A 14372-nucleotide genomic window follows, 5' to 3' on the forward strand; every position below is an offset into this window, starting at 1 on the left:
TCGTTTTAATTGCTTGATTTAAACCCCTTTATGTTGTAAAAACATTCTGTTTTTTCCATTATATTAATACAGAAACTAAATAGTCCAAACAATGTTCCTGTCATTCCTTACTTGCTTTCCCATTAGGTAAAATTATGGCATTACCCTAAATGTGACCATCATGATCTCTTTCCATTTGAGGTACATTTAAAGAAATCCTTTCTCAAATCTTTGTGAGTTTAATTCTATTCAAGCTTGATAGCTAAAAGTAACTAGTCTAAAAAAATTAAGCCCATTTCACTGATTTGCTATATTATTTGTTCAGAATGGACTTACTCAAACTCTGACTTGCTGCTGCATACCACCCTCGTGTCTTGGGGAACTGATTAGTGGCACCCTCATTGGTCATCGGTGGCTGCATATGGCATTAATGGGTGTGTAATGATCCAGCTCTCCTTGACCCTATATGGACCACCTTTCTACAGGCAAGGTGTTTTGTGCCTAAGGACAAAAGTCTATATAGAGGAGGCTCATTAATGTTTTGAGGTTGATTTGCTGCACCATGCACTTTAAATGCTAGCTTGAAACTGTGAAGCGGACAATGAAGACAAAAGACTACTATGAAGAGTACATTTACAGCAGTTAGCATATGCTTTTTTATAAAAAACAAAACTCATATTTGTGATCATATATAATCCAGGCTGTTAAGGGCCTTCCTCTAGGGCCAAACAGGGGCAACCTCGCAGTGGTGCAACTTGATCCAGCAACCTTAGGATTACTAGTTTACAACCTTAACTGCTGTGTTACTACTGCTCATGACAACGTTATAAGTAAAAGATACAGCCCAGTGTCAGAAAGCTGTGGGGTTTCCAGCAGCATAACGAGAAGAAAGCATTGGACTGTTCTGCAGTAGCCTGCTACGAGTCCTGATGTGAGCATTGCAGTCATGTCACCTATCAAACTTGACTGTAAGCGTTGCTAAAGGGGCAAGTGGGTCAAACAACCAGCAGATAAGTGCAGAAATCATATACAGAAAGGCAGGAAATGCAGTGATTGCAAGAATCAACTTCTCCAGAGTGCTAATATACTGTATATTATTATTATCACTTCAAACACTGAACTGGACAAATTTTTTTTTTTTATAGTCACTTTTATTCTGTATGGACACATTTATTGTCTTATTGTCTCAAAGAAATAAAATAGTAAAAGTAATGCCAAGCTATTGGCTTCCAGTGTATCAGACCCCTGTTGTTTACCTTTATTGGCAAACTCAGCACAAATGTACAATGTAAAATACATAAAAATACATAAAATTTGAGACCACAAGAGATCATCTGAAGTAATAAAATATGGAATGAGAGCCGAGTCATTCTTTGGAGTAAAATCACATTGTTCAGTTGAAAGTAAAAATGGAAATATTAAAGAAACATGTGAAAATAAAAAAAACATATTTATGATATTGATAAACCAGCATGAGTTCTGTGGGCTTGGGTTTGATCCTTGCCTTTAGTGATTGAGGAGTTTTGCCTCTTGGACAGACAATTGGCTGCTCTAAAATGTCCCTAGGAGTAAATAATAGTGTGATGGATTGGTCGCCAGTCCAGGGTATATTCCTGCCTTATGCCTAGTGTTTTATTATGATGTTGGCCCCACTACACCTGTGACAATTTACTTTATTTACAGGACTACTTTTGGGTGGCACGGTGGGTAGCACTGTCGCCTCACAGCAAGAAGTTCCTGGGTTCGATCCCCAGGCGGGGTGGTCCAGGTCCAGTTTGCATGTTCTCCCCGTGTCTGCGTGGGTTTCCTCCGGAAGCTCCGGTGTTCTCCCACAGTCCAAAAACATGCAGTTAGGTTAATTGGAGACACTGAATTGCTCTATAGGTAAATGGGTGTGTGTATGTGTGTCTGCCCTGCGATGGACTGGCACCACGTTCAGGATGTTGTTGTGTGCCTTGCGCCCATTGAAAAGCTGGGATAGGCTCCAGAGGTCTACTTTTGTGTAAAATATTAGGCAGTTAATTCAGTAAGCAGACTACTTGCCGTATCAGTAATCAACAATCAAGAATCACCAGGCACAGAGCAGGAATACCCTGCACAGGGCAGCCCTCAGGCATAGCCAATCAAGTATGTGTAGACGCCCGGCTAGCAGATATATCCACTGAAATTTGAACTCGATTTGAGGTGGTGTGCTAGCATAAAAGACTGTTGTGCCACTCAGGTAGTGAAATTAATATAAGAGCAAATAAATCTGCATTCATGTAATGATGTGGTCTTGATTATGTCCAGCATTGCGTGTCAGGACTCATTCATAGGTCGTAGTCTAACGTTAATATCTATAATCTATAATCCAAACAGGTTGACTACTAAAATACAAAACTGTATATACAAGTGCAGCAGTGTACAATATTCATCAAGTGAAAATAATGATTTATTAAAATCTCTGGGTTTACCAAAGCGTGTCTGAAAATTTAATAATAATAATAATAAACGGTGATTTTCAAAGGTATATAAAAACGAAAATCTACACCTAACTAAGTATTACAGCCCCTGAAGAGCTCAGATCGTCTGTCTTTATGTTCCCTTTAAAAGGAGTCTTTAAAATATTTTTCACTATGACTTCTGCCTTTTTGGCATTGGAGTGGAAGTAGATGTGAACAATAATCCTCGGTCAGTGTTTGGCAATTCACACCGTCTTCAGCAGTGCGTCAGGCACTTTAACACTGCTAATGACTGTGTTTACTACGGCTCTAGTGTGCAGACCTGGAGGTCGTTGTTAAAATGTGTAGTGTCCCTTACAGGTGGGTGTCCTCCTCATCGGGTATGCCTTCTTTGACCAGGTTGTCAAAGGGAACGATCCAGCTGTCGTTGAATTCTCTGTTCAGCGCTAGCTTCTTCTCCTGCATCTCCGGCTGCACCTCCATCACCTCTAGCGTGGGGTTATCGTGATAGCCGTTTTCCACCGTCTGCAGCTCTTCAGTCAGGTGTTGCTGTGGAGAAATGATGCATGTGCTTTGTGAATGTGTTCAGTTATTTTAATACCTAAATTTGTCTACGTCTTCATGCTTAGTAAATACTATATTAAGCTGGAATATAACTTGGCATGCGGGCTAGCTAAAGTTAAGTGATAAAATAAATATTCAACACTTCCAAATAACCCATAAATAATGTGATTTTCTATAGATGAAAAGGGCTTTGTTGTTCAGTGCAAGGTTACCAATCAATTTAATATTAACAACAGAGAGCACTTACTTTTATACAAGTGTCTGTTTACATTTCAGCCAGAGGCCTTTTTTCTTTCCTTGTCACTGTCATTAGACCAAGTTTGTTTTCTAATTTTCCTATTGATTTACATTGTAACATCTAATAAAGCAGCATCAACTACAACCTACTAGTGCAACTAACTCAGGGTGCTCAGGGAATGGAGCACCTTTATGCGCTAGCCCACTACTGTTCTTGTTCTTAAGCTCACAACTTTAAATTTCAGCTGTACTAGATACCGTCTGGGTGCCCACACAGGCACATTTGGATGTGTCTGAGGGAGGGAATGATCAAATAGGCACCTGCATGTGGGACAGTTGATTAATGGAGAACAGTGCTTTACTCTTTGAATGCAATACTGTGAGGTTCCATTTCTGGCTGGTAAAAATAAGTGGCTGTGATTGGGTGCATGTTGGAGAAGGCATAAGTCTGCAGCTCTTTTTGAAGCTCTCTTTGGAGGAAGTTACAACTGGGGAATTTGATGCAATTAGGCAGTTGGAATAATGCAAAACTAAAAAAAGAAGTGAATAAAGGACTTTAGAATTAACTATTTTGTCACGCAGTATGCCTTTTTTTTGGTAAGGAAACAATAAATTGCAATATACGCTAGCCAGTTACATTTTCAGCAGACGCTTTTATCCAAAGCAAGTGAGCAGAACACAATGAGCAATTGAGGGTTAAGGGCCTTGCTCAGGGACCCAACAGTGGCAACTTGGTGGTGGCGGGGCTTGAACCGGCAACCTTCTGTTTACTAGTGCAGTACCTTAACCACTGAGCTATCAATGGCCCAGTTACTGCTAAGAGCCGTTGTACAAATCTCAGCTATGCTATTGGCCAGTCGGGAGTCTACGCAGACATCATTGGCTATTCCTGTGGAAAATCGAACAGCCTCGGCATTGGGAGGTACACTTGTCAGTGTGCTCTAAGTGCCTGGCCCAAGCCTGTCCCGGATAATATAAGGGTTTTGTTGGGAAGGGAGCCTGGTATAAAAAAATTGCAGGGATGCAGACCAGAATGATCCACTGTGGTGACCCCTAAATACAGGAGCAACCAAAAGAAAATAACGGTAAGATGTATATATATATATATATATATATATATATATATATATATATATATATACAGTATATATATACAGTATATATACAGTGTATCACAAAAGTGAGTACACCCCTCACATTTCTGCAGATATTTAAGTATATCTTTTCATGGGACAACACTGACAAAATGACACTTTAACACAATGAAAAGTAGTCTGTGTGCAGCTTATATAACAGTGTAAATTTATTCTTCCCTCAAAATAACTCAATATACAGCAAACCACCGGCAACAAAAGTGAGTACACCCCTAAGAGACTACACCCCTAAATGTCCAAATTGAGCACTGCTTGTCATTTTCCCTCCAAAATGTCATGTGACTCGTTAGTGTTACTAGGTCTCAGGTGTGTTCAATTTAGTAGTACAGCTCTCACACTCTCTCATACTGGTCACTGAAAGTTCCAACATGGCACCTCATGGCAAAGAACTCTCTGAGGATCTTAAAAGACGAATTGTTGCGCTACATGAAGATGGCCAAGGCTACAAGAAGATTGCCAACACCCTGAAACTGAGCTGCAGCACAGTGGCCAAGATCATCCAGCGTTTTAAAAGAGCAGGGTCCACTCAGAACAGACCTCGCGTTGGTCGTCCAAAGAAGCTGAGTGCACGTGCTCAGCGTCACATCCAACTGCTGTCTTTGAAAGATAGGCGCAGGAGTGCTGTCAGCATTGCTGCAGAGATTGAAAAGGTGGGGGGTCAGCCTGTCAGTGCTCAGACCATACGCCGCACACTACATCAAATTGGTCTGCATGGCTGTCACCCCAGAAGGAAGCCTCTTCTGAAGTCTCTACACAAGAAAGCCCGCAAACAGTTTGCTGAAGACATGTCAACAAAGGACATGGATTACTGGAACCATGTCCTATGGTCTGATGAGACCAAGATTAATTTGTTTGGTTCAGATGGTCTCAAGCATGTGTGGCGGCAATCAGGTGAGGAGTACAAAGATAAGTGTGTCATGCCTACAGTCAAGCATGGTGGTGGGAATGCCATGGTCTGGGGCTGCATGAGTGCAGCAGGTGTTGGGGAGTTACATTTCATTGAGGGACACATGAACTCCAATATGTACTGTGAAATACTGAAGCAGAGCATGATCCCCTCCCTCCGGAAACTGGGTCGCAGGGCAGTGTTCCAGCATGATAATGACCCCAAACACACCTCTAAGACGACCACTGCTTTATTGAAGAGGCTGAGGGTAAAGGTGATGGACTGGCCAAGCATGTCTCCAGACCTAAACCCAATAGAACATCTTTGGGGCATCCTCAAGCGGAAGGTGGAGGAGCGCAAAGTCTCGAATATCCGCCAGCTCCGTGATGTCGTCATGGAGGAGTGGAAAAGCATTCCAGTGGCAACCTGTGAAGCTCTGGTAAACTCCATGCCCAGGAGAGTTAAGGCAGTTCTGGGAAATAATGGTGGCCACACAAAATATTGACACTTCAGGAACTTTCACTAAGGGGTGTACTCACTTTTGTTGCCGGTGGTTTAGACATTAATGGCTGTATATTGAGTTATTTTGAGGGAAGAATAAATTTACACTGTTATATAAGCTGCACACAGACTGCTTTTCATTGTGTCAAAGTGTCATTTTGTCAGTGTTGTCCCATGAAAAGATATACTTAAATATCTGCAGAAATGTGAGGGGTGTACTCACTTTTGTGATACACTGTATATATACAGTATATATATACATACATACATAATAAATACATTTACATAAAAATAGAACAGTAAAATGTCACAAAGATTAGATATTATGATTATTTGGTTCTAGTCAAGGCTTTTCCATTTGCATATGGTTGGTAACATTAGAATAAAGAAGGTGCATGTCACAATTTTAGGCAAGCAGAATACAAATCCTTAAAAATGTACAAACTCCATTTCCAGAAAAGTAGGGACACTTTCTAAAAATGCAATAAGAACTGAAATCTGTAACTTGTTAATTCACTCATTTGTTTATTATTTAGCAGACAAATGAACAAAGACAAGATTTTCAGTGTTTTCTATAATGAAATGAATTCTGTTTGTTGAATATAAACATTTAGAAATTAATGCCTGCAACACACTCATAAAAAAAAGCTGGGCCGAGGCCTGTTTACCACTGGGTTACATCACCTTTTCTTTTAATCATTTGGAAACTGAATATACTAACTGCTGCTATTTTGCAAGTGGAATTTTTGCCCATTGTTACTCTATACCAGACTTTGTGGTTGCCATTATCTGATTCTCCTCTTCATGATGGTTAATATATGGCTTCCTTTTTGCATAATATATTCTCAGGGTGCATTTCTTGATGTAGCGACAGCCTGTGTTAAGTGACAAGGGCTCAATGGTCACGCACATTCAGTTTCCGCCCTTGGCTTTTGCACACTACCCCTGAATTTCTAAATCTGTTTATGTTATGAACTGTAGATGGTAAAAGACCTAAAACTGTTGAAGTTGTCACATTCAATTGTTTTATATTTACAAAATACAATGAGGTTTGTCACTAAAAACAATGACATTGTTTTCTTTGTACTTTTATCAGTTAAATAAAAGTTTGGTTGATTTAACAAATTACAGTTTTTACTGCATTTAAAAAAAGTGTCCCAACTTTCCTGGAAATGTGGATTGTACTTTATAAAAAGTCTGTATTTGTTATATATACACATACAATAAGGGGTCAGAGTGCATGGTCAGCCATCGTAAGGCCCTGCTGGAGTTAAAGGCCTTTCTCAAGGGCCTAACAGTGGCTATATGGCAGAGTCAGGATTGGAACCCACAATGTTTCTATTGATAGCCCAAAGCTCTACCCACAGTATTGTTAACAAATGCTAATATTTTTATACCACCTACATTTAAGCATAAACTTTTTAGTTTGTTTAGATGTAGGAAAGCATGTGTTGTACCTGATTTTTTCTGTAGGATCTGCGGTGGTAGCTGCAGTAAATGGCAAATAAAAGAAGTATGAGCACCAGCGCACCAACTGAGGCCAAGATGGCGATCATTGTCTTGGGAATTTCATCATCTTCGGACTTTGACTTGTTTTTGTCCTCTTCCTACAGAGGAAAAGTGGTGAAATCAGAAAGGAACACTTTGCATTAAACACTTTCTAGGTTAACATTGATAGTCATGTCTTACCACCATAATGTCACTGTAGATTTTATCTGCCATTGCTGGATTAGTTAGAAATGAGAAGGAAATCATCAGTCTGGCTCAAATTCAATGAGCATAATAGCAGGTTATGTATTTAAGTGTGTTTGCTGGACAGTACGAATTAATAAAATGTCCATTGTCTTACCATTGTCTTACCTGAGAATTCAAAAGAGGTGAATTTTAATTTACCAGCCTGCTCAGTTACATTCATACTGCATTTACCAGTGGGCTCCATCTGAATTCTTTTCAAGAACTCGGTGCAAACTTTGCGGATAATTGGTAACTTTGAATTCTGTAAAATAAAAAAATTCATAAAAAAATAAAAACACAAACATGTGCAAACAAGTGAAACAAATATAGAAACAGCATGGGAAGTAATGGCTTTTGGTTAAGGGTTTTGGACTTTTAATTATTCATTTTATTATTACCATCATCATCATCATTATTATTATCACTAATCATTATCATTAATTAAGTTATTTCGCTCTGGTGGTGCAGCAGTCTATTTCGCAAGCTGACCACCACTGAGATTTGGGTTCAAATCTCCTTGGGTTCAAACCTCAGCCAGACATTTTTTTTACCAACATGATTGGCTGTGTCATAGATTGGCGCCCTGTCCAGAGTATTCCTGCTTCGCCCCCAGTGTTTTGTGGTCAAACCGGACCCGCCGGGTAATACTGAAGTGAGTACTCTACATAGCCGATATGTGGACACCTAATATTGGTGTTCAGGTGTGTCAGTCACGCCTACTGTTAACAATTGTATGGAATCACTCATTCTTACTCACTGTCTTAACCGCTTATCCAATTAGGGTTACGTTGATGCTGGAGCCTATCCCAGCTTTTCAATGGGCGCAAGGCACACAGAAACACCCTGGACAGGGCAGTCAGGCCAGGGCAGACACACCTACACATACACACACACACATACCTCTTCTCCTATCGGGCAATTTACTCCAATTAACCTGACTGCATGTTTTTGGACTGTGGGAGGAAACCGGAGCTCCCGGAGAAAACCCACGCAGACACGGGGAGAACATGCAAACTCTGCACAGAAAGGACCCGGACCGCCCCACCTGGGGATCGAACCCAAGACCTTCTTGCCAATTTAGTAAAAAGAGCATTTTAAAGGGCAAACAGTGATATTGAATCAAACTTGGCCAACAATGAAGGTTCCAATTCGTATCAAAGGTGGTCAGTGGGTTTAAGTTCAGGGTTCTGTGCAGGTGACCTACTCAAACAATGAAATCATGATTTTGCTAGAAGTCTTGCTAGAACATACTGGAAATTCAACAGTCTTTTTAAAACTCCTGCTACAATGCATATTATTTATTTGACATTACTGATTTCATACATTCGTTAGCAGTAGATGTGAATGACACACCTGAACATCAATATTAGGTGTCCACATGTAGTGTACTCACTTCAGTATTACCCAACTCTGCTTCCATTGTCACAGTTACCACGGTTTTAAGCACTTAAACCATGGCTGTATAGTGTGTTCACTTTTCATTGCTGAATTTTGACCGTTGTAGCCTAGTGGTTACGGTACTGGACTAGTAATCAAAAGGTTGCTGGTTTAAGCCTCATCACTGCCAGGTTGTCACTGTTGGGCCCTTGAGCAAGGCACTTAACCCTCAATTGTTTAAATTGTATAGTCACAGTTCTGTAAGTTGTATTTGAATGCAAAATGTGCTAATACTGTTGTAGATTGTTGTCATTTAATTCAGGAGAAGAGAAGTAAAAACAATCTTACGTAAGATGGGATGCCATTTATGATCACCTGAGAAAAAGAACATGACAGCAATGAATTTCATTATCCACAGGAATCAAGCGACTATATAAAAATAGAATTGCAAATTATTCAATACCTCTGGTTCTGGCTTTTTGGCCATAGTTGATGTTGTGGATAATGTGGCCTCGGTTGTCATCGGTAATGCCGTCGCTGTTGCTGTCACGGTCACTGATGCTGATGCTGATGCTGTTGATGATGCTGTTACCGTTGATGAAGCTGCTACTGTTGATGAAGCTGCTACTGTTGATGAAGCTGCTACTGTATTTATTGATGTTGCTGTTGATGATGCTGTTTCTGACTTTGATGGAGGTGCTGTTGGACTATAACTCTGACTGGTAGTTTCTGCTACTGGGTGTGGGTCTAAACCTGTTTAAAACAAAGGTTATTATTTAGGTGGTGAACTGCTTAAATCCAATTTATTGCTTAGTTGTTTTTTTGAATAAAGTGTTTGGCACCTTATTAGGTCACGATCCTACACAGACCTGGATGTGCAAAAAAACTAAGAACAATCCCTACTGATGCTGAGGGTTCTCTTTGGTTTAGTCCAATTATTACTGTGAGTACAATCAAAACCTTCAATATATATATTTTGTTGATGCATTTTTTCCCCTTTTTCTCCCGACTTTTTAGCGCATCCAATTGCCCAATTGCGTCACGCTTTCTCTCCACCAATGTCAACCCCCGCTGTAATTTGAGGAGAATGAAGCTAACCCACACCCCCTCTGACATGTGAAGATAGAGAAGATACACTTTTTTGTCATTTATACATATACAGGTGTACAGTACAATTAAATTCTTTCTTCGCATATCCCAGCTTGTTTGGAAGCTGGGGTCAGAGCGCAGGGTCAGCCATCGTACAGCGCCCCTGAAGCAGACAGGGTTAAGGGCCTTGCTCAAGGACCCAACAGTGGCTGCCTGGATTTGAACCGGCAATCTTCCGGTTGATAGCCGGAAGATGTGGGCAGCAGCCGTATGCATTTTGTCACCCACACTAGTCGAGTGCATATATGCGAATCAGCCTTGTGTACGGAGAGACACACCCTGATCCGCACTCTTTCCCCGCCTGCGCGGGCGCCATCAATCAGCCAGCAGAGGTCGTAGTGCATCAGTTACGAGGAGTCCCTATCCGGCTTAATACCCCACCCCATAATGGACAACCCCTATGTGGCCCAGCTGGATGGCAGAGCTGAGATTCGATACAATGTATTCAAAATCCCAGCTCTGGTGCGCTACCGTGTGTTTTTACCGCTGCGCCACCTGAGCTGCCCTGCTTTATTCTAATTGACGTCACAGGCACAACACCATCACTAGACTCATCCATCCACTTACACCCCCAATTATATTGCTTTTTTGTTCATTTTTACACACAGTGTTGTGCTACCTGTACTATTTGTTTTGTATTTGACCAGCTTTGAAATTATAACAGTGTAAAGTTGGACACATTATTAAATCCCAGAAATTGTGCTCTGTGCTTGAGTGGTTCAGTGATAAATTACACTCGCCTATACCCCCAGCGATGCTAATGACCAGTCTGGTGTCAACATACAGACATGATTGGCTATGTTTGAGGAGGAGGATGGCTGAGGACATGTGATGGATTGCCATCCTGTCTGGGGTGTGTTACTGCATTCCACCCAGTTTAAATGTTATTTTTATGGTTCATATTGTCATACAAAATGACAAATCTGTGTCATGAGAAAACTGAACAAAGTTGGGCCACTTTTACTTGTATGCATGCTGCCATTAGGTACAGTATGTTTGATAACTTGCTAAAAACTTAATGTCTTGCCAGCAGTCATAAGGCCAATTACAATATCAAAACGATTTAAATAAAATTTAAATTAAATTGTTATAGTAATTATTATTATTATTGTTAATGTTATTTATCAGTACATTCCATGTAAACTGCGCTATGTATTGCCTTGCCACTAGAGTGCGCCATACTATTAAATATAGATTGACAGACCCAACCCTGATTTCCTAACATTAGTCTTACCATGGTGTGGAAACACTTAAACCATGGCTGTATAGTGTGTTCACCTTTCAGTGTTAAAGTATCTGCAATAATTTGCCTCTAAGCGCAGCTAATTAAGTTATTCTCGAAAGGGTTTCATGAATACACACTACATGGCTAAAAGTATTTGGACATAGAATTCTCCCCAAAACAGTCAAGTCTGTTATAGCTGCAAATAAGAAAGAAAGGAGCAATTGAATATTGTACCCTTACTTTTGGTATGGAATGTCCTACAAGTTTATATATTTATATTAAATAGTCAGGTGTCCAATTACTTTTGGCCATAGTATATTAAGTTATTACATACACTTCTTAGAGGCATGTATGTCATAGTATGGAATTTCAATTGTTTCTGTGACATATCTTTTACCGTGAGTAAATTATTGTCACCAATTTGGTCAAAAATTACAATATGCTGGGTCAACATTATATCGAGCTATTTATTAGGTACACCTATCTCATATATACATTCATTGATTATAAGCTACCCCTACCATACAGCTGAACTTGGTTGGTATACAGTTTTATCAAGTATAGGATTTGCAACAATAAAGACAATTCCTGTATTTTAATGAACACTTTACTGTTCTGTCAATTTACTAATACACTGATCATCCATAACATTATGAAACATTATGTTTCTACACTCACTGTTCATTTTATCAGCTCCACTTACCATATAGAAGCACTTTGTAGTTCTACAATTACTGACTGTAGTCCATCTGTTTCTCTACATATCTTTTTAGCCGCTTTCACCCTGTTCTTGAATGGTCAGGACCCCCACAGGACCACCACAGAGCAGGTATTATTTAGGTGGTGGATCATTCTCAGAACTGCAGTGACACTGACATGGTGGTGGTGTGTTAGTGTGTGTTGTGCTGGTATGAGACTTGTAGACATAAAGTCAGAGACGATCGCTCATCTATTGCTGCTGTTTGAGCTGGTCATCTTCTAGACCTTCATCAGTGGTCACAGGACGCTGCCCATGGGGCACTGTTGACTGGATATATTTTTGGTTGGTGGACTATTCTCAGGCCAGCAGGGACTGTGAGGTGTTTAAAAACTCCAGCAGCGCTGCTGTGTCTAATCCACTCATACCAGCACAACACACACTAACACACCACCACCATGTCAGTGTCACTGCAGTGCTGAGAATGACCCACCACCCAAATAATACCTGCTCTGTAGTGGTCCTGACCATTGAAGCACAGCATGAAAGGGAGCTAACAAAGCATGCATGAAACAGATGGACGACAATCAGTAATTGTAGAACTACAAAGTGCTTCTATATGGTAAGTGAAGCTGATAAAATGGACAGTGAGTGTAGAAACAAGGAGGTGGTTTTAATGTTATGGCTGATTGGTGTACATTCATTCATTCATTGTCCTTAGGGTTTTTTTAGTATCTTTAGTTATCCTGACTGCATGTCATTGGACTGTGGGAGGAAACCCACACAGACACAGGAAGAACATGCAAACTGGACCGTTCCACCTGGAAATCAAACCCAGGACCCAGGAAAAATAAGTTGCAGAAAACATAGACCGCAATGCTGTCTTGACCACAAGAGTGTGTAAACTTGTTTTCTACTGTATTTTTTAAACGTTTACCTGGTTCTGGAATGTTTGTGGTAGATTCTGAGCTTTGATTGGACATTGGTTGTGTTGGGGTGGTTACTGGAGATTCAGGACTTGCTGTTTTGCCACTAGTTTGCGTGGTTGTTTTTACAAAGGGAGTGGATTTGCTAGTTTTAGAATTGCTTTCAGGCGATTTATCAGCTTGAGCTAAAGTAGTAGGTTGAGATGTCGTTGGGCTCTGAGTGGTTTCTTTCTTGTTGTCGGATGACTCTGTAGATGTTGCTCCGGTTGATTTATCTGTTGGAGAAGGTGTCTTAGTTACTTGTTTGACTGGCTGGGTGGTGTGTGGTGTTGTTTTCGTTTCAGGAGTAGAATCAGCCGTTTTCTTTGTTGATGACACAATGTTAGGTGTTATAGCTGCTGAACTAGTGGGTATCACAGTGGTGATACTGTTTGTAGGAACAGTGGTTGTTGTAATTGTACTATCATTGTTTCCTTGATCAGCATGCACACACTGGAGAAGAAGACCTGTGGAAAAAAGACTCTTATTAGTGCTTGTTCATACCACGAGTAACTCGCACGACTGCGGAGGCACCACAGGCTACGTACACATTATGTAGACAGTGTCTCAGCAAGACAATACCATGTTACATTCTGAATGTATTATAAAAGTGTGGCTTTGCCCTAGTGAAAAAAAGTGTACTTAAATGTACTAAGATTCATCTAAGTACACTATAAATAAACTACCAAATGTCTGTACTTATTTCAAACATGTTAAAAATATATTAGTCATATAAGTAAACTTTTATCATACTTGTCAAAAATGATCAAAAAGTATACTTTTAATACATTATACAAAGGTTTACTTAGGTGTATTGTTTCATAAAGTTATTTCCATGGTGAAAAAAGTATACTTAAGTATACTAATCTTCCGTAGGCTACAGTGGACTAAAGTGTATTATTGTCACACTAATGATCAATACATTTAAAGAGTGCTAATTATACTTTAATTGTACAAAAATAATACAAAAGCTTGACTTTAACTGTATTAAGTGTACTAAACTATACTAAATTGAGACTGTTTTAGGTATAGCAGGAAGTGGAAGTATATTTTTTACTCTAAAATAAATATATTTGAAGCCTATTTTTAAAATATCTTTAAGGTACTCCAAGTGCACTTGGAATACTGATTAAATGTGCTTTAATTTCCCTTTAGTGTAAGTGTATGTGAAACATGGAGTTAAATACACATGCAGTAGTATACTTAAGTTGAATTAAATATACTTAAAACAGTCCCAATTTAGTCAGTTTAGTACACTTAATACAATTAAAAATAAAGCTTTTGTATTATTTTTGTACAACTAGAGTATATTAAGTACAAGTGTATTGATCATTAGTGTGACAATAATACACTTTAGTGCACTTTAGCATATTGAAGATTAGTACACTTTTTTTTCCCACCAGGGTGTAGTAGGAGAGTGTAGGTGCTAGACTGACTGCTGACTGTTAAGCAGCTGAACTGTT

At 39.7% G+C, this 14372-nt stretch overlaps 1 protein-coding gene across 1 annotated transcript in view; it reads right to left on the reverse strand.

Moving 5' to 3' along the window:
- Nucleotides 1-1116: 1116 nt before the first annotated feature.
- Nucleotides 1117-14372, reverse strand: part of podxl (podocalyxin-like) — a 63118-nt gene continuing 49862 nt past the window's right edge. Inside the window, exons 3-9 of the mRNA XM_062994723.1 lie at nt 12882-13376; nt 9337-9626; nt 9222-9248; nt 7623-7758; nt 7452-7486; nt 7220-7369; nt 1117-2969 (exon numbers count right to left, since the gene is read on the reverse strand). Of these exons, the coding sequence (XP_062850793.1) occupies nt 2775-2969; nt 7220-7369; nt 7452-7486; nt 7623-7758; nt 9222-9248; nt 9337-9626; nt 12882-13376 (1328 nt within the window). The 3' untranslated portion in view covers nt 1117-2774. The remainder of the gene's footprint in view (nt 2970-7219; nt 7370-7451; nt 7487-7622; nt 7759-9221; nt 9249-9336; nt 9627-12881; nt 13377-14372) is intronic.

This window comes from Trichomycterus rosablanca, chromosome 1 (genome assembly GCF_030014385.1).
Source record: "Trichomycterus rosablanca isolate fTriRos1 chromosome 1, fTriRos1.hap1, whole genome shotgun sequence".
Taxonomy (NCBI): domain Eukaryota; kingdom Metazoa; phylum Chordata; class Actinopteri; order Siluriformes; family Trichomycteridae; genus Trichomycterus; species Trichomycterus rosablanca.